The sequence below is a fragment of the Ascaphus truei genome, chromosome 8 (genome assembly GCF_040206685.1).
Source record: "Ascaphus truei isolate aAscTru1 chromosome 8, aAscTru1.hap1, whole genome shotgun sequence".
Lineage (NCBI taxonomy): Eukaryota > Metazoa > Chordata > Amphibia > Anura > Ascaphidae > Ascaphus > Ascaphus truei.
Genome location: NC_134490.1, coordinates 102,486,789 through 102,504,803, shown reverse-complemented (window position 1 = coordinate 102,504,803; position 18,015 = coordinate 102,486,789). Strand labels below are relative to the sequence as shown.

At 45.0% G+C, this 18,015-nt stretch overlaps 1 protein-coding gene across 2 annotated transcripts in view; it reads left to right on the top strand.

Annotated features, from left to right (window-relative positions):
- Positions 1-18,015, top strand: part of JMJD1C (jumonji domain containing 1C) — a 1,023,975-nt gene that overhangs the window by 985,497 nt on the left and 20,463 nt on the right. For both annotated transcript variants that reach the window (XM_075612982.1, XM_075612983.1), the window contains 8 exons: positions 1,312-1,531; positions 1,835-2,049; positions 4,201-4,479; positions 10,105-10,273; positions 10,848-10,938; positions 12,817-12,947; positions 14,279-14,401; positions 14,861-15,000. In XM_075612982.1, the coding sequence (XP_075469097.1) occupies positions 1,312-1,531; positions 1,835-2,049; positions 4,201-4,479; positions 10,105-10,273; positions 10,848-10,938; positions 12,817-12,947; positions 14,279-14,401; positions 14,861-15,000 (1,368 nt within the window). The remainder of the gene's footprint in view (positions 1-1,311; positions 1,532-1,834; positions 2,050-4,200; positions 4,480-10,104; positions 10,274-10,847; positions 10,939-12,816; positions 12,948-14,278; positions 14,402-14,860; positions 15,001-18,015) is intronic.

The window sequence follows — 18,015 nt, the reverse complement described above, 5'->3', positions numbered from 1 at the left end:
TGGTACAGATATGGGAGTAGTAACAAACACCAGCCACAGGCACGGGGGCCACATCCGGAGTGTAGGTTTGCCTTGACAGCCGGGTCCGGGATATAGATCAGAGTAGTCTTTATACTTGGCGAGTTCAACGTAGGAGATATGCGGAGCGTAGAAGCTACTTTTGCTGATGTCAAGGTTGGAGAGTGGAGAGTGGTCGTGGTGCAATGCCGAGTTCAGGATTAGAGAGGAGCGAGGAGTCAGAGATAGCCAAGATCAGGAGCCAGAGGTAGGAGTAGTCAAAGCAAGCCGGTTCAGTACACAGAAGATCAAAACTGGAACAAAGCAACAGGACAGGAACAAGGCAGGACAGCAAGGGTAAACACAGAGTAACATATATCTATGCTCTGTCAATGTGCCTATGACATTGGTGAGCATATATAGGCTGGATCAGCCAACCCCCATGGGGGTGGAGCGGTAGCTGTGATAGGTCCAGGGCTCAACGAGCAGGTGCAGCTGTTTGTGCAGCTAATGAATCTTGACAAGGAGCTTGGGGGAGTGGCGCACATGTCACGTGCGAGCTCCGAGCGCAGTCAGTGCGCGGTCCGGGGAGGAGCCTGAGTCCACAGCGTCGGATGACGCCATTTTGGCGTGCATGCTGCGCGCGTCTGGTAAGGAATGTGGTCCATAGGCACCCCGCGCGTGCGCGGTGGTGCTCGAGAGGATGCGCTGAGTGGGTGTACTTCGGTAATCCTTACACCCGCCTTTCACCATTATCACCCACCACACAGCACTTCCACTGCAGCAAGGGATTCTGGGAAGTGCAGTGGAAGTGCAGTGGAAGTGCTGTGTGCTGGGTGATAATGGGGAAAGGCGGGGTTGCAGACCTGCCTAAGACATGCAAATGAGCATACAGTCATTTCCATTTGCTATATGCTTTGCTGTGGAGGGTTTTTGTCACATTTTTTACTCGCCATAACTTAACTTACTAGACACACACATATACACACGGGACGGACACACACGGGAACACGGACACGTGTGTGTGTGTGTGTGTGTGTGTGTGTGTGTGTGTGTGTGTGTGTGTGTGTGTGTGTGTGTATATATATATATATATATATATATTTGTGTGTGTGTGTGTGTGTGTGTGTGTATATATATATATACACACACACACACACACACAAACACAAAGACACACGTCAAGTGATGTTATTTTGTGGTCTTTGCTTTAAGGTTGTAGGATTTGTCATGTTAACATCATCATATCCCAGGTTAATATCTGTTTTTGTCTTCATTGTTTATTTTTATTATTATTTATTTTTAATACTCCAGGTCTTGCAAAACGTCCTGAACCACAGTAATAAAATGTCGCTGTGTTTGCCTGAGTCTCAGCAGCAGCAGCAGAGTCCTACGCACAAGCCTGAAACGAATGGCAACGCAAGCCCAGGAAGCAACTCAAGCACAGACAGCAAGCGATCTCCCACAGAGTCTCAGTCTCCGCTGCACTGGCTGGCAGACCTAGCCGAGCAGAAGGCCAGAGAAGAAAAGAAAGGTAAGTGTGATTACTAGACCTATTTAACAACTAAAATATATTTGTCAATTTCTAGATCTGTCGGATAAATAGAGGAACCATTGTCATTTAATCTGAAGTACAGTAATCATACCAAAGAAATATATTTCCCAGTATTCAATTATGGAAGTAGGAAGGACCTGCATGGAAATATTTTCACAGCCTGGCACAAATACAGTAGTGTTGGTAACTCATAATTAGCACTATACCATTACTGGTTCTTCTTTTGAAATAAGCAGCAGTGGGGTAGCATCCAGTGTTTCTATAAGCTTTTATGCATTGCAGAGAATAATGAGTGTCCAGTTGGAAAACATTTCAAAGAAGAAAGAGACCAAGACAATTCTGAAACCACAAACTGCAAATCTTCGCCGCCTGCATCTCAGAGTAATGAACCAGGATCAACCTTACGTGACCTGCTAACCACAACCGCTGGTAAACTGCGCCTGGGATCCACAGATGCTGGCATTGCATTTGCTCCCGTGTATTCTGCAGGTACTCCAGTAAGTGTCATATTTATGAAACATAAGTTTTCCTTTTAAAAGTATAGAACGGGACCTATGCCACGTGCTCCTTAACGTCTGAGCACGTCTGACTTTCATGTTCAGACAATATGAATTGCAGAAATCAGCAAGGAAAACATGCTGCAAATGAAATGCAAAACTCTTGGGAAAAGGAGAACCGCAAAGTATTTCCAGACAAAAGTGAGCTCCATGTTTATTCTACCAAGACTTATAATTCTTTACTCTCTCATACCACAAATTAATAAGTTGCGCATGTCTCCTCAGAACAAAGAGACGTTTTACACACCAATAGAATGGTTATATCACCAAAGACCTTGTGTTAAATTTCAAAGTACTTGCCAATGTCTCCTGTCAATTTAGCAAAATGTGTCATATATATATATAGCCTATAGGGACCCATGTTAAAAATGGTTATTGAGGCAAAAAGTGACACTGTGTGCTCATTTGCATGTCATTTCCCAGAATCCCTTGCTGCAGTGGAAGTGCTGTATGCTGGGTGATAATGGGGAAAGGCGGGGTTGCAGACCTGCCTAAGACATGCAGATGAGCATACAGTTATATTTGCATATTTGCTTTCCTGTGGAGGGTTTTTGTCACTTTTTTTACTCACCATAACTTAACTCAGTATTATGGTTTAGCCTATCCCATAGCCTCTCTTGCATTCCCAGTAAAATCAACCCCACACTGATGAGACCCATCAAGGTCGAAACGGCTGTCTGTGGGTGGTTTTCTGGGTATGCACCTTAACCCTGGCTGTGCTCAAAGCTGTGACCATGCAGCAAGCTTAAGCCTATAGGGAACCATGTTAAAAATGGTTATTGAGGCAAAAAGTGACACTGTGTGCTCATTTGCATGTCATTTCCCAGAATCCCTTGCTGCAGTGGAAGTACTGTATGCTGGGTGATAATGGGGAAAGGCTGGGTTGCAGATGAGCATACAGTTTTATTTGCATATTTGCTTTCCTGTGGAGGGTTTTTGTCACTTTTTTTACTCACCATAACTTAACTCAGTATTATGGTTTATATATATATATATATATACACACACACACACACACACACACACACACACACACACACACACACACACGTTGACAAATCACCAAAAAATCTACTCGCCACCTAGTACCAAACGTGTGCTGCTTGGGCCAATATTTACTTGCCATGGGGTTAAATCCACTCGCCCGGGGCGAGCAAATGTATAGGTTTGTCGAACACTGTATATATATATATATATTAAATATATACAGACAGACAGACATACATCTGCACCGTTTGGTGACGTCCGCCATTAATAATAATTGCCTGCAGAAACCCAGTATTTGTTTACCCAGTGACCCCCACACGTGGCTAAACTTATGAAAACATTCCAACATAAGATGTCCCCCCCGGTGTACTGCCGAGCAGCATGGTTCTGCACCGAGATGTGCTCACCCAGTGCAGAATAGCATCCATTGTCTGTTCAGTGTTTGCCCTGCTGTTATAGAATGGGAAATGACATTGAATTGTCAGCTCTCAGGAACAAGTCCTCGTTAAAGTCTGTACATTTGTGCGCTTGTCTGTCCTTCCCTGTATGTCACGTCACTCAGTTTATGTAATTGATGTCACTCTGTACCCAGGGCCAGGTTTGACACTTCTCCGGGTTTGACCCGAAGACTCCGTGTTTCGGGCACTTAACTCCGGACTACGGGTTGCCGTTGTCATTCTCCGTGCGGCGGCGTCTCTGGAATGTTCCGTTATTTTCCTGCAATTCCCACTCCAACTGCAGTGAACATGGCTGCGCGGCGACAAATGTCGCCATGTCAACGTGATGCCGCGCAGCCATGTTCCCTGCAGTTGGAGGGGGAATAGCAGCAGGATGCCGGGAGACGCCGCCGCACCACGCCAAACCAAGTAAGGGATTTTTTATTTTATTCTCCGGGTTGGCCTTCAGTAGAACGTGGCGGACATGTCTGTACCGCGCTGCGGTATATGTTGGCACTTTACAAATAAAGGATAATAGAATAAATCACTGGATCTTTAGAAGACGACACAAGTTGCCAGGCCTGTTTATTTTTTGAACAGCTGAAATCTATGTTGGATGAAGTTACATAATTTGTTTTTGACTTGTGGCAAATACCTTTTCTCGCAGGGCAGTAAAGGTGGAAGATCCATGCCGAACATCTTGGATGACATCATTGCCTCTGTGGTAGAAAACAAGATTCCAGCAACAAGGCCACCTAAAGCCAATGTAAAATCCGAACCAAAGGAGGAAGTGACAGAGAGCCGCCAGCCAGCGCTGGGGGAGGGTATCAGAATGTACAACGATATTCCACATTCTTGGATCTGTGACAGGCACATTCTATGGCTAAAAGATCACAAACACGGCAGCAACTGGAAACTCTTCAGAGAATGCTGGAAACAGGGAAAGGTTTGTATTATAAAGTATAAGACATACAGGATTTGTTAACGGGAATCTAGCATAGGAAGTGGTCTATTTCTCACCTTTTCAATTTGAGTACTCTTAAGAAATACGGCTCTTATGACGTTTAGGGAATGTAATTTGATTTTGCTTGTTGTGGAGAGGAGATTGCAGCAGTGGATGCGATCCGAACAATAGGAGACATTGTTCCACTGATTTTCTGCATTGTACATACACTATGACACAGTATAAAAACAGGAAACGTGTTTTCTGTTCTCCGCTCAGTTAGCTTTTGTAAAATGAATGTTTCATTAACATTACACCACATGGGGCTGAAGTAGAGGTCTGGTATTGAGAAAAACTCAATAATACTTTATTCAAGACCTTGGTGAAAACAAATCTAACATGAGGTGTTTGGAGTCCAAATCTTGAAGGATTTTATAGTCAGTCAAAAGTCGAAATACACAAAATGTGTAGGTAGTGCGCTCCTTATCTTCTGTAATACAACATGAAACAATAGGTAGGTGCCCAGGGATCAACATGCAGCCCCTGTTGGAAAAGTTCACACCCAGTACTCCCAGGTACTCCCAGAAAATAGTGACAAAATACTTGCCGTTTCTTCAATCACATCAGTGTCAGTATCCAACCAATGTTTCAGGTCAGATCCAGAGGAAGGGCAGTATGGGCTGAAACATTGGTTGGGTAGATGCAGCGATGTGATTGAATATACAGCATGTCTTTTTCTTTTCTTACTACTATGTTGTGGCGTGACAGGATGTATATATCTTCCCTGTCAGTCTAAAACCCCGATTTGCTTTTCTTGTAAAGGTGCTTCACATTTTACCTACTATTATCAATTTTGTATGGTATTTTTATGCAGCATATGAAACTGAATCATGCAAAATATTTTTGATTCATGGGAAGTAATGTATTTCCTCAGCAGATGTGCAAAGGAGCATGCCAAAATAACATAACATTTAAAGAAGTTCAAAATAACAAATAGACTTTAAATGTGCTGCCACGTTTAGACTTCACACAACACTGAATCTGAAACCAGTGTCTTCAACTTCAAAGGCCAGTTCTTATACTGGTCTTGTAGCAGGAACAAGGTTCCTCCACTTGAGGAGAATTCAATGCCGGCCTCAGAAAGGATCAATAAAACATGAACAAACAGATCTGCTCCGGAGTAGTGGATACAAAAAGAGACAGCTTTTATTCAGACATAGGGGCAGTACAAGCAGTCCGCACGAGACCGCTCTGGACATGCCACTATGCGTAGGGTGACCAGATTTTCAAAATGAAAAACCGGGACACTTAAAAAAATTCTTTATAAAACAATGTACATCACGTCACGCCCCCCATTGCCATGACAACGAGACACTAATGTCAGGAGGTGACATGTTGCCATGACAATGTGGCATCGCCATAATGCGTCACGCTGTCATGTCAACTTGATGCCGCGTGATGTCATGGAGCGTCTCGTGGTTATGGCAATGTGCATTACGTGACGTCGCACAGCCATGTTGTCGGAATTTGGAGGGGAGGATACAGCCAAAGGCAAGATAAATATATAATAAATAGATCTAAAAAATGTTATTATCTCCGGCTTAGCCTTCAATAGAAGGTGGCAACCCTGGCTGCAGTGTGTGTTTCTGTATACAGAGGTGTATACAGAGGTGGGCCCTGCAGTGTGTTTCTGTATACAGAGGTGGGGGCAGCAGTGTGTGTTTGTGTGTATAGAGGTGGGGGCTGCAGTGTGCGTTTGTGTGTATAGAGGATTTCACTATCATAAATAAATAAAACAAACCACTTTGCAGCCTGAAATCTGAAATGTACTTTCTAATCTCTACTGTAGTTAATAAAAAATTAACACATTAATTAAAATTCACAAATATAATGACATTAAAATGAAATAAATAATTGACTAATTAAAATTAAATAAAAAATGAAGGCATTAATTAAAATTAAGACATTTTAAAAATGTTGCATTCCTCATTCCTGACCTGACCTTGTGGCTTGTGTATATAAAATTACAATTTGCAAACTAAATAGGGGAAATAGGGTTGTGTATTATAAATATATGTTGCTACTTACAGTACTTATTAGCTCTGCTAGGAGGTGGATTAAGAAGATGGACTAGACCAGTGATTCCCACCCTTTTTTGTTTGGAGAAACCCTTGAAGTATTTCGAAAAATCTCGGGGAACCCCTATCCGGCTGACACATATTAGGGCGCGCTTATAGTGCTGGTGAAGTCGTGTCAAAACAAATGTATTGCCGCCGTCGCGTGCGCTTATAGTAAGCGCGACGGGAGCAGCGCGAATTTCTGAAGCCGGTCAAATTTGATTTTTCAGAGGCTGTCGCCACATGTAACAGCCTCTGAACGAATCAAAGACCTGGTCACCCGCGACGTCGCCGGAAAGCAAATGACAACTTTTGCTAGCGGTGACGGGTGACATCATGCGTCGCGCGCATTATAAGCGCAGCCTTAGGTTAATTTCGCACCCATCGAGCCCCCTTTATTTCCCACCCTCTACCCATGAATTTCTCTCTCCCCTCCGTCTCAATCACTCTTCCCCCCTCCCCCCTTACTCTCTCTTTTCCTCACCCTCTCTCCTCTCACTCGCCCCTACCTTCCATCAATTACCCCACTCTGCTCACTCAATCCCCCCACAAAATACATATCAAAAAACCCCACCCCGCAATGCATAATAAAAATACCCGCCCCCGCCATATCATATTAAAAAGACCCTCACCCACCATACACATTTAAAAAAAAATTGTGCTGCACAGGTAAAATCATTATCATCATCATCCTCATATACCCACCCCTGCATCTCCCATCTCCCCCACCCCCTGCATCTCCCATCTCTCCCCACCCCCTGCATCTCCCATCTCTCCCCTCCCCCTGCATCTCCCATCTCTCCCCTCCCCCTGCATCTCCCATCTCCCCTCCCCCCTGCATCTCCCATCTCCCCACCCCCGCATCTCCCATCTCCCCCACCCCCTGCATCTCCCATCTCCCCCACCCCCTGCATCTCCCATCTCCCCTCCCCCCGCATCTCCCATCTCCCCCACCCCCTGCATCTCCCATCTCCCCCACCCCCTGCATCTCCCATCTCCCCTCCCCCCGCATCTCCCATCTCCCCCACCCCCTGCATCTCCCATCTCCCCCACCCCCTGCATCTCCCATCTCTCCCCACCCCCTGCATCTCCCATCTCTCTCCCCCCTGCATCTCCCATCTCCCCCACCCCCTGCATCTCCCATCTCCCCCACCCCCTGCATCTCCCATCTCCCCCACCCCCTGCATCTCCCATCTCCCCCACCCCCTGCATCTCCCATCTCCCCCACCCCCTGCATCTCCCATCTCCCCCCTGCATCTCCCATCTCTCTCCTCTTCTGCATCTCCCATTTCTCTCCTCCCTCTGCATCTCCCATCTCTCTCCTCCCCCTGCATCTCCCATCTCCCCCACCCCCTGCATCTCCCATCTCCCCCACCCCCTGCATCTCCCATCTCCCCACCCACCCCCTGCATCTCCCATCTCTCTCCCCCACCCCCTGCATCTCCCATCTCCCCCACCCCCTGCATCTCCCATCTCTCCCCTGCATCTCCCATCTCCCCCACCCCCTGCATCTCCCATCTCCCCCACCCCCTGCATCTCCCATCTCTCCTCTTCTGCATCTCCCATCTCTCTCATCCCCCTGCATCTCCCATCTCTCTCATCCCCCTGCATCTCCCATCTCTCTCCTCCCCCTGCATCTCCCATCTCCCCCACCCCCTGCATCTCCCATCTCCCCCACCCCCTGCATCTCCCATCTCCCCCACCCCCTGCATCTCCCATCTCCCCCACCCCCTGCATCTCCCATCTCCCCACCCACCCCCTGCATCTCCCATCTCCCCACCCACCCCCTGCATCTCCCATCTCTTCCCTCCCCCTGCATCTCCCATCTCTCTCCCCCCTGCATCTCCCATCTCCCCCACCCCCTGCATCTCCCATCTCTCCCCTGCATCTCCCATCTCCCCCACCCCCTGCATCTCCCATCTCTCCCCCCCCCCCCTGCATCTCCCATCTCCCCACCCACCCCCTGCATCTCCCATCTCTCCCCTCCCTCTGCATATCCCATCTCTCCCCCTGCATATCCCATCTCTCCCCCCTGCATCTCCCATCTCTCCCCCCCCTGCATCTCCCATCTTTCCCCTCCCCCTGAATCTCCCATCTCTCTCTCCCCGTGCATCTCCCTCCCCCCCTGCATCTCCCTCCCCCCCTGCATCTCCCATCTCTCTCCCCCCCTGCATCTCCCATCTCTCTCCCCGCCCCTGCATCTCCCATCTCTCTCCCTCCCCCTGCATCTCCCATCTCTCTCCCTCCCCCCCCCCACCTGCATCTCCCATCTCTCTCCCTCCCCCTGCATCTCCCATCTCTCTCCCCCCCCTGCATCTCCCATCTCTCTCCCCCCCCCTGCATCTCCCATCTCTCTCCCCCCCTGCATCTCCCATCTCTCTCCCTCCCCCCCCCCCTGCATCTCCCATCTCTCTCCCCCCCCCCCCCTGCATCTCCCATCTCTAAAACCTGCATCTCCCCCACCTGCATCTCCCATCTCTCTCCCTCCCCCTGCATCTCCCCCCATATCCTACCTCAGTCGGCTGCGGGTTGGCGGAGGCGGCTGCAGGTTCGGCGGAGGCGGCACTGTCTGTGGCACGCGCTCACTAGCCGCAGCACCGGAGGTGCCGCACTGCTAGCGAGCGGCTCTGGGGGGGGAGAGTCGGGGAGGGAGAGCTCAGAGCCGGGGACCGGGTGCCAGAGGGAGGGGGTGCCGGGGTCAGGGAGAAATCAGAGCCAGGGACTGGGTGGCAGAGGGAGGGAGAACCAGGTCCAGGTGCCAGAGGGAGGGAGAGCCGGAGGGAGGGCTGAAGAGCCGGGGAGCCGAGGTGTCGGGGGAAGGAAGGCAGGGGAGAGCGGGAGGCCACGTTGCCGCCCCTGCGACTGCATTTGACAAAGCCCCGCCCCCGGCATCCCATCCAATCCCCTGCAGCCCTGCATTCTAAAGCCCCACCCCCGGCATCCCATCCAATCCCCTGCAGCCCTGCATTCTAAAGCCCCGCCCCCGGCATCCCATCCAATCCCCTGCAGCCCTGCGTTCTAAAGCCCCACCCCCGGCATCCCATCCAATCCCCTGCAGCCCTGCATTCTAAAGCCCCGCCCCCGGCATCCCATCCAATCCCCTGCAGCCCTGCATTCTAAAGCCCCGCCCCCGGCATCCCATCCAATCCTCTGCAGCCCTGCATTCTAAAGCCCCGCCCCCGGCATCCCATCCAATCCCCTGCAGCCCTGCATTCTAAAGGAAGGCTGATTAGGCGCTTGTGTGTGCAAGGTCCTTTTCTCCATTTTGTGACATCCTAGAGAAGAACGTTTCATCGCAGCATTTGTTAAAACCAATATTACAAAACAACTTGTACAGCAGGTGGCCTATTTAGTAACACGTCATTTTGCACCTTCTTCTTTTAAGGCAATAGTGCAGAACCTTTCCTGTAGGTGGGGACTTAACCCCGTTTCACTGATACAATTGTATGCAGTAACTGAAGTATACCTTGTTAACAGGAGCTAATTCACCATTTGTATCACACATTTTCAGACTGTTCTTGTATCTGGGACGCACAAAAAAATGAATACAAGTCTTTGGAAATCGGAAGCGATCAGTCAAGATTTTGGAGATCATCAAGGAGATCTTCTTAACTGCAAAGAGGGCGTTGTTTCCAGTGGTAACGTCAAGGAGTTCTGGGATGGCTTTGAGGACGTGTCAAGTAAGATTTAGCATTATTTAAACCTGCGTTTACGTACACTAGCAAGAGTGAGGGCAGACACGGGGCTTGTTTGTTATTAGTTGTGCCGATAACAGGAGCAAACGGAGAAAAGCTTCTGGGCTTTTATAGCTAAATATGTTCAAACTTGGACCACCTCCTATCTAAAGTGACATGTTTGTGTATTTTAAAGATTTAGCCTCTGTTTCATCACATAACTTTTTTTTATTTTTCCTAAACAAAGTAGCCAAAAATCTAAACTAATATGGCTGCTATGCTGCTCTTTGTTTAGTGACATTAATAGAACCAAAAAGACTTTATCTGAAGATTAAGATAAGATTTTTTTTGCTGATGAGATCCCTTTGTAATATGTTTTAGACAAGAGAACTCTGTGCTGCTTTGTGGGGAAAGGGAATACTACTGCAGGCTTTTGGGCCTTTTTTAAGATATAAAAAAAAAAAACTAGGAAAAATAAACAAAAAATAAGTTGGTAATCTGCTTTTAAAGGAGCTCACTTTCAAAATAGGCCATGTTGACAGGAAACTCCATCTTTAAGTGTTTCTCTTTTCATTTACAGAACGTCCGAAACTAAAGAATGGGGAAACGGTTCTGTTAAAGCTGAAAGACCAGCCTTCTGGGGAAGACTTTAGGAATATGATGCCTGCAAGGTAACTCCGGTGGCATTGTGCCCTGGGTCTGTGGCCTTTGGGGGGGGCGAGGGGGGGTTGTGTTTGTACATTTAACAGGAAAGTAGACTTCCTACTGTATTAAGCACTGTATAAACTCGGCAGCACCATGCCCTGAGTCTCTACTTTGAATAAACTGTGCTTGATCAGTAGTGAGCGTTGGTTCTGCTCCTGATATGTCGCTGTGCCTGTAAAGACTTTAGGATCACAAGGTGGAAGGAGCGGCTGACTGTAAACATCACCGAGTTTGAATTGGGACCCTGGTTCAATTCCCGGTGTCAGCTCCTTGTGACCTTCGGCAAGTCACTTTTTCTCCCTGTGCCTCAGGGAGAAAATAATAGATTGTAAGCTCATCTGGTCAAAATCCTGTGTGCTGCGTACCGCTCTCTATATTGTAATTGTTAAGCACTTTGATAATAACAACAATTTTCTCCCAATGAGACTCAAAGTTGTGTGTGTTTTTGGTGCCTATCACTGTGGCCGGTTTTCTGAATGGAAAATGGGGTGTTCTCGGCATTTTGTCCCTGTGATTTAGATTGGGGAGCAGTACATTGTACAGTTGTAACGAAGGTGTGAAAGTATTGTGTACGTTACACATTTCATCAACATCATGGAACAGCGCCCCCTGCAGATAGATTCTATTTATTTTTTTGCCATACTTTTTTTGAAATCTTTAATCATTTGTAACTTCTTTTTTGGTTCAAGAGCGTGCAACACACTACAGTATACACATAACTTTCCTTTCATTCTTCCATTTATACTTGAATAACTCCCTTATTGGCATACTATCAGCCTTAGCTTGTTTGAACAAAAATAATCTTATTTGTATATATATATCGAGAGACAGCGTTTACAGTGGTATCACAATTCGAATGCTCAATAAAAAAAACTTCGTAGAAAGTTAAATGTGAGCCACCTTTTTTGCGAAAAATAATTGAAATAATACCAGAAACCTCCCAATTTTGTGCAAGGTGGCTTGTATAACAAATATTTGTACAGTATATTAAGCAGCTGGGGAGCACTGTTGTCATAACCTCTAGAAAGACATTACAAGGCAGCAGGTGTACTGAACATACTTACACGCCTTAGTCACATTGACTGGGGTTTTCTCTTATAGCAGTAATCCTGCTTTCCTTTTTTTTAGGCTATGTTTACGTCCTTTAAGTGCTACCTTGTATTTGTGGTGATTCAGACGTGCTTTATGATGTGATTAACATTGATCAATGTCTTTTACAGCAACAGTGACATGAATTGAACATATTTAAGTCTTTAAAACACAATGCAGGGTTACAGGCAACTGGATGTCTCGATTATTGTGTGCTTCTTAGCAAATATTTATATCTAGAGACTAAAAAGATGGTAGAACTGCAGTAAATTAGCATTTTCTATTGATGTATACATGTTTGTAATGCTAAGGGGACATGACTTGGCAGCACATTGCTCTGCTAGTTACTGCAGGCGACGTGTGAACACGCAAAAATAGCCGTGTTTTATTAACTCCCTGAAGCTTTGATTAAACCCCTATATTGCTATAGAAATGCCACCGGATATTATGACTTTATTTACTGAGAGCCAGACCACATTTTCACTGCCTGATAAATTGCTTTGTGTCATTTATTAAAGGCTAATGGCAGCAAAGGGGGAAGGTAACCTCTTGTATTTGTGCATAGGCATTTGTACAGGAAAGCTGCACCACTTTATTTATTGTGTAAAGAAAAACACGGTTAGCTGTTGAATTTGGCGACTGGTACTTATTCTTAGGGTACTAAAGCTGCTATCTCTGATGGTAGTCCACATAGTGATTGTGACATGCATAAGCATTTAAAAGTCTTTTGAAATCTTTGTCCCCTATGTCATCAGACAGGAAGAATTCTTTAAAATGCTACCAGTGCCAGAATACTGCAACCCAGATGGAAAATTCAACCTTGCATCGCATATGCCATCATTCTTTGTTCGTCCAGACTTAGGTCCCAGGATGTGCAGTGCACATGGTGAGTTTATTGTAAAGTACCATATATTCTTTTATGATTTCTTCAGACCAGCTGTAGGCACCATAATATAAGCCACACATAATCTTTTGCCCCTTATAAACCCTCTCTATAACTCCACCCATTGCTCCTTATTGCCACTCTGTATAACTCCGCCTCTTGCCCCATATAATCAATCCCTCCCTTTAACCTCTGTGAGAATCTCTCACCCTCTCTCTTTGTACCGATCTCTCACCCTCTCTCTTTGTGCCGATCTCTTATCCTCCTCGCTGTGCCGATCACACTCCCCCTCCATCGCTGTGCTGATTGCTTGCTCGTTGTGCCAGTCTCTCGCTCGCTCTGCCAATCTCTTTCCCTTTCCCCCCTCCCACAATCTTCCCCCACCTCTCGCTGTCACGGGCGGTCCATGCTTTGCCCGCTGTGCCCGTAGCTCTGCCCCCATGTGCTCCCGCGACAGTGTAAAAGGAGGTTGGCAGCCAGCCATATGCAGCCTAGCTGTTGCCCACCAGGGCTTTGGACAGACATAACACACATACAATCATGTTATGCATAGGTATTTTCTAGACTACAGTATATGCTGGAGTTTATTTGGCTTTCTTTGTCATACATTCCAATTTGTATGGAGATGTAGAGATACTTTGGATGCAAAATTAGTTAATTAATCTATATTGCCTAACCTGAATGTACCCAAAGTTCTTGTGAATTATTATAATCGTTTATTTATAAGGCGCCAACATATTCCACAGCGTGGTACGGAGACTTGATCGTTGCATACAAATAAGGACACGCATGCACAAACATGCATGTCACGTGATCGGACCATTCCTATATGTAAAAAAATAAATAAACATGGTCTACATTTCAATAAATACAATAAATAAGGTCTGCAACCATGACCGCGTAGTCGTAGATATTGTCTCTACATAGGGTCTTGTGTTTAAAGCAACAGGAGAAATCGCTGTTTCAGAGAGTTAAAAAGTGACACGTTGTCTTCATTACCTCAGTGTTGCAGACATTTCCTAGGCTTTGCTTCTGAAACTATTTAGGAAAAGAGAATGAAGTGTTATATTGATTTCAGGTTTTACTTGCAGTACAGTTCACATTTGAATATAAAGTTGGAAGCTTTGGCTTTTTGTTTTCCTCTGAATCAGAGGCTTCAGAAGTTGGAGATCAAAACATTAGTCATATATGCTATATTTATTTTCAGATTTTTATTCACAATTACTTTTTCTTTAAACTAGTTTTAGATGCCAAGTTAATACTGTTTTCTTGATATCATGTTTATTTTTGATGTGATTTAACTACATATGTTCCACTATTTCTTTTAAATACAGGAGTAATTGCAACAAGGGATCAAGAAACAGGAACAACAAACCTTCACATTGAAGTTTCAGATTTGGTGAACATACTTGTCTATGTTGGTGTAGCAAAGGGGAACGGAGTACCATCTAAAACAGGTACGCTGAATAAAGTGTGTTGGTTTGGTGCACTTAGTTTGCAGAGCTGTGTTTCTAGTCCTTCTTCGAAAGCCTCACTGACTGGATGAATTTTCAAGGTTTGTGTTTTTCTTTGGCATAAATAGGTTATTATGATTGCTTAAAAAAGTCATTCGATGCTTTAAGCAACAAATGGCATTCAGTTAAAACTATTATCCTACCTAATCACTCCAAAAGTAAAACTTCTATTTGGTCTAAAAATCACCTGTTATTACTTTCATCCTGATTAGATACTTAATTGTCCAATAGCGAGCGGGGTGTTGCACTTTTTCTTTCTTTAATAATGTTTATTTGACACCAGTGGGCTAAAATCCCAGAATATCAGTGTTTTAACGCTGCAAAATTACTTTACTACTCGTTTCCTAAAGTATTCTCATAATTAGATGATGCTAAATTTATGAACAAAAAATGTATTGGCAGGAGTATTAAAAAAATTTGAAGAAGAAGACTTGGACGACTGTTTAAGAAAAAGATTGAGAGAGTCCAGTGAAGTTCCTGGCGCATTATGGCACATCTACGAGACAAGAGACGCGGACAAAATAAGGGCGTTTCTGCATAAGGTAACATGTATAGTACATCCATATTCAAAATACTGAAGCCTTTTTTATTCAAACTGTACAAATAAACAAAATGTAATGTAATAAGAGAAATCTCAAACAAAATAAGGGTTAAGACTTCCATAACTTCCGCATTTTGCATATGTGGTAATCCGATATAAAACTTGATTAATAGAGGGATCTTGTAATCTTAATAAAATCCCGTTTTCTTCATATAGTCTAGAAACTTGGGTTTGTGGTTGTTTCGTTTTATAATTCCAAATAAGTTTTTTTTAGAAACTGTGCGCAACTAGCCAAATATCCTAATCCAAGGGTGGCCAATTTGTGGTCCGTGGGCCAAACCGTGGCCCCTCGACAGCACTTTGAATGGCAGCCTGATGGAGCAAAAAGAAAAATCGACTGAAATCAATTAAAGAAAGGAATAATGCAAAATACATCAAACTAAACAAATATGACAGGAAATGTTGTGAATGTGTATAGTCTAGTGTTGTGCCGGGTCCTCAATTTCGCTGTCTACCTGGGAAAATGGTCAATTTCAGCAGGCCGGATAACTATCTGGGTACCATACACGTACCTGCAGGATGAGGAAGACCGCTGTGGAGGTTGAAGAGGACCGTTGCGACATCGTGGAAGCAGCAGCAGCAGAAGTCCTGGTGACAGTGGCAACAGCCGAAGTGCTTGTTCAGCCGGCGGAAGCAGCAGGAACAGAGCAAACCGCTTTTGCTGGTGGAGCCAGGGAACCATGTAACAGCGGTGGAGGAGCCGGCTGCCCAATAGGCACGCTCCTGCTCCGGTCACATGGTTCCCCGGCTCCAACTAGCATCAGCTGTTTGCTCTGCTCCTGTTGCTCCCGCCAGCTGAACACGGACTTCGGCTGTTGCCACCGCCACCTGGACGTCTGCTGCTGCTCCCAGATGTCGCCACGGTCTTCCTTAGGTAATTAGTTTACAATAAAGGTACAGTAATCAAATGCTGCATATATTTTAAATATATATATATATTTTGTAATGTGCTTCTTGGATTGCCTTTTTAAGGTTTCATGATAAAACCATCCTCAAAACACTGCTTGATTTGTGCACAACCATCCTCAAAACACTGCTTGATTTGTGCACACTTCTAAAAAGTGCTTGTTTTCCCAAAATATTTATTAATTGAACTAAATTAAATTGGCCAAGAGGGGGATTTGTTGTGAGAGCGGCACACAATACACACACTTCCTGCCCTGGAACACACACTTCCTGCCCTGGAACACACACTTCCTGCCCTGGAACACACACTTCCTGCCCTGGAACACACACTTCCTGCCCTGGAACACACACTTCCTGCCCTGGAACACACACTTCCTGCTCTGGAACACACACTTCCTGCTCTGGAACACACACTTCCTGCTCTGGAACACACACTTCCTGCCCTGGAACACACACTTCCTGCCCTGGAACACACACTTCCTGCCCTGGAACACACACACTTCCTGCCCTGGAACACACACTTCCTGCCCTGGAACACACACTTCCTTCCCTGGAACACACAATTTCTGCTCTGGAACAAACACATAATTTTGAATGTTTTTTATCGAATGCATGTGCTTTTGGTCACATCTATGTTCTACCTGTATTAATGTCTAGGTTTTCTTTAGCTTAGTTCCATATTTAACTATTTGCTGCCAGAGGGGCCTGCAACAAATTGGTTGCAATTGTTTTTGAGGTCAACACAAAATGCATGTCTACTTTGTTCAGTGTCACTTAATCATTAGCATGTTGTGGCATAATTGATACAGAACATCACTGGACGTTTGCAACCCTTTATTTAAGTATTTCTTTACTAATGCAGGATTCCATATCTATCATTTTACTGTGGTGAATCACCACTTTTTGGCTTGAAAATTCTTGCCACCCCCCCCCCCCCCTTTTTTTTTTAAGGATAACTGCCTTAGTCCCAGGGAGAGGGACTGTCCTTCGTCATCGCAGAACATTGCTCCACTCTCTGATGTAATTCCCTACTACTGCGGTTCTACCTGCAGGCAGCTGGAGCATGTTATGACTTCTAGTTGCTTCCAAACACTAATTGAAGGCCCCGTTGTGTTGAACAACTCTCATAATTAGGCAGGAAGGGAGTGCCACACAAAATCAACATATAGTATTGCTCTTTATATTTGAGCTGATTACAATTTTTCTCACCCTCGACAAACAATGAATCTTTAATGTATACGCATGTCATTACAAAAGCAGTTCCTTTATAGAATATACAGTACACATTGATGTCTTTACTAACTATCTGAGAAATACATACAAAATAAGGTGTCGTAACAATACTGCATGGACTCAAAAATGAATGAATTGTGATTAAATTATAAGACATTTCTCAGAAAGCACACAAAGGTGTGTCCACACATTCAACATTCACTCCCAAGTCAGCCCGAATCATATATACACTCACATGTCGTTAGCAACATTCCTGTGTTACACAGGAAGAAGAGGCCCCCAAAAGTTGTTTATGAAATTGGAAACAGATGCTTCAAACAATGTTTGTCACTCTGCAAAGTGGGGCTTGAGTTTTAAGGAATAACAGCTGAAAGCAATGAGGACTGTGGATTAGATGGGTTTTTTTTTTAATCCTGTAACAAATCATGTTGAACTTCAATTATCTAACTATCATAAGATAAGTATGTTTGTCAGATATGTGTGGTAAGAAATATTATATAGAGCAGTTAGACTTTAATTCCAAGAAAATATAGCTTAAAATATAGCCTTTAAACCTTTGAGTGGATGGCTAAAAATAGTTAACTGTTTTGTAAACCATGGTCAATGATCTAGCTACTCACAGCTCTAAACAGAGAGTACAAAAAAAGTTAATAATAAGTGGTAATAACGTAGGACTGCTGAGGTAAGCAGCGAGGGGATTTCAAAACGTGGGTGTAACAGGAGGGTTAAAGTAGATAGAGAAGACACTGTGGACTGCGTATATAGGGAAGGGGAGTTCCAATGGAAACCGCTACCTGAGATCCTTAGAATGTAGAGA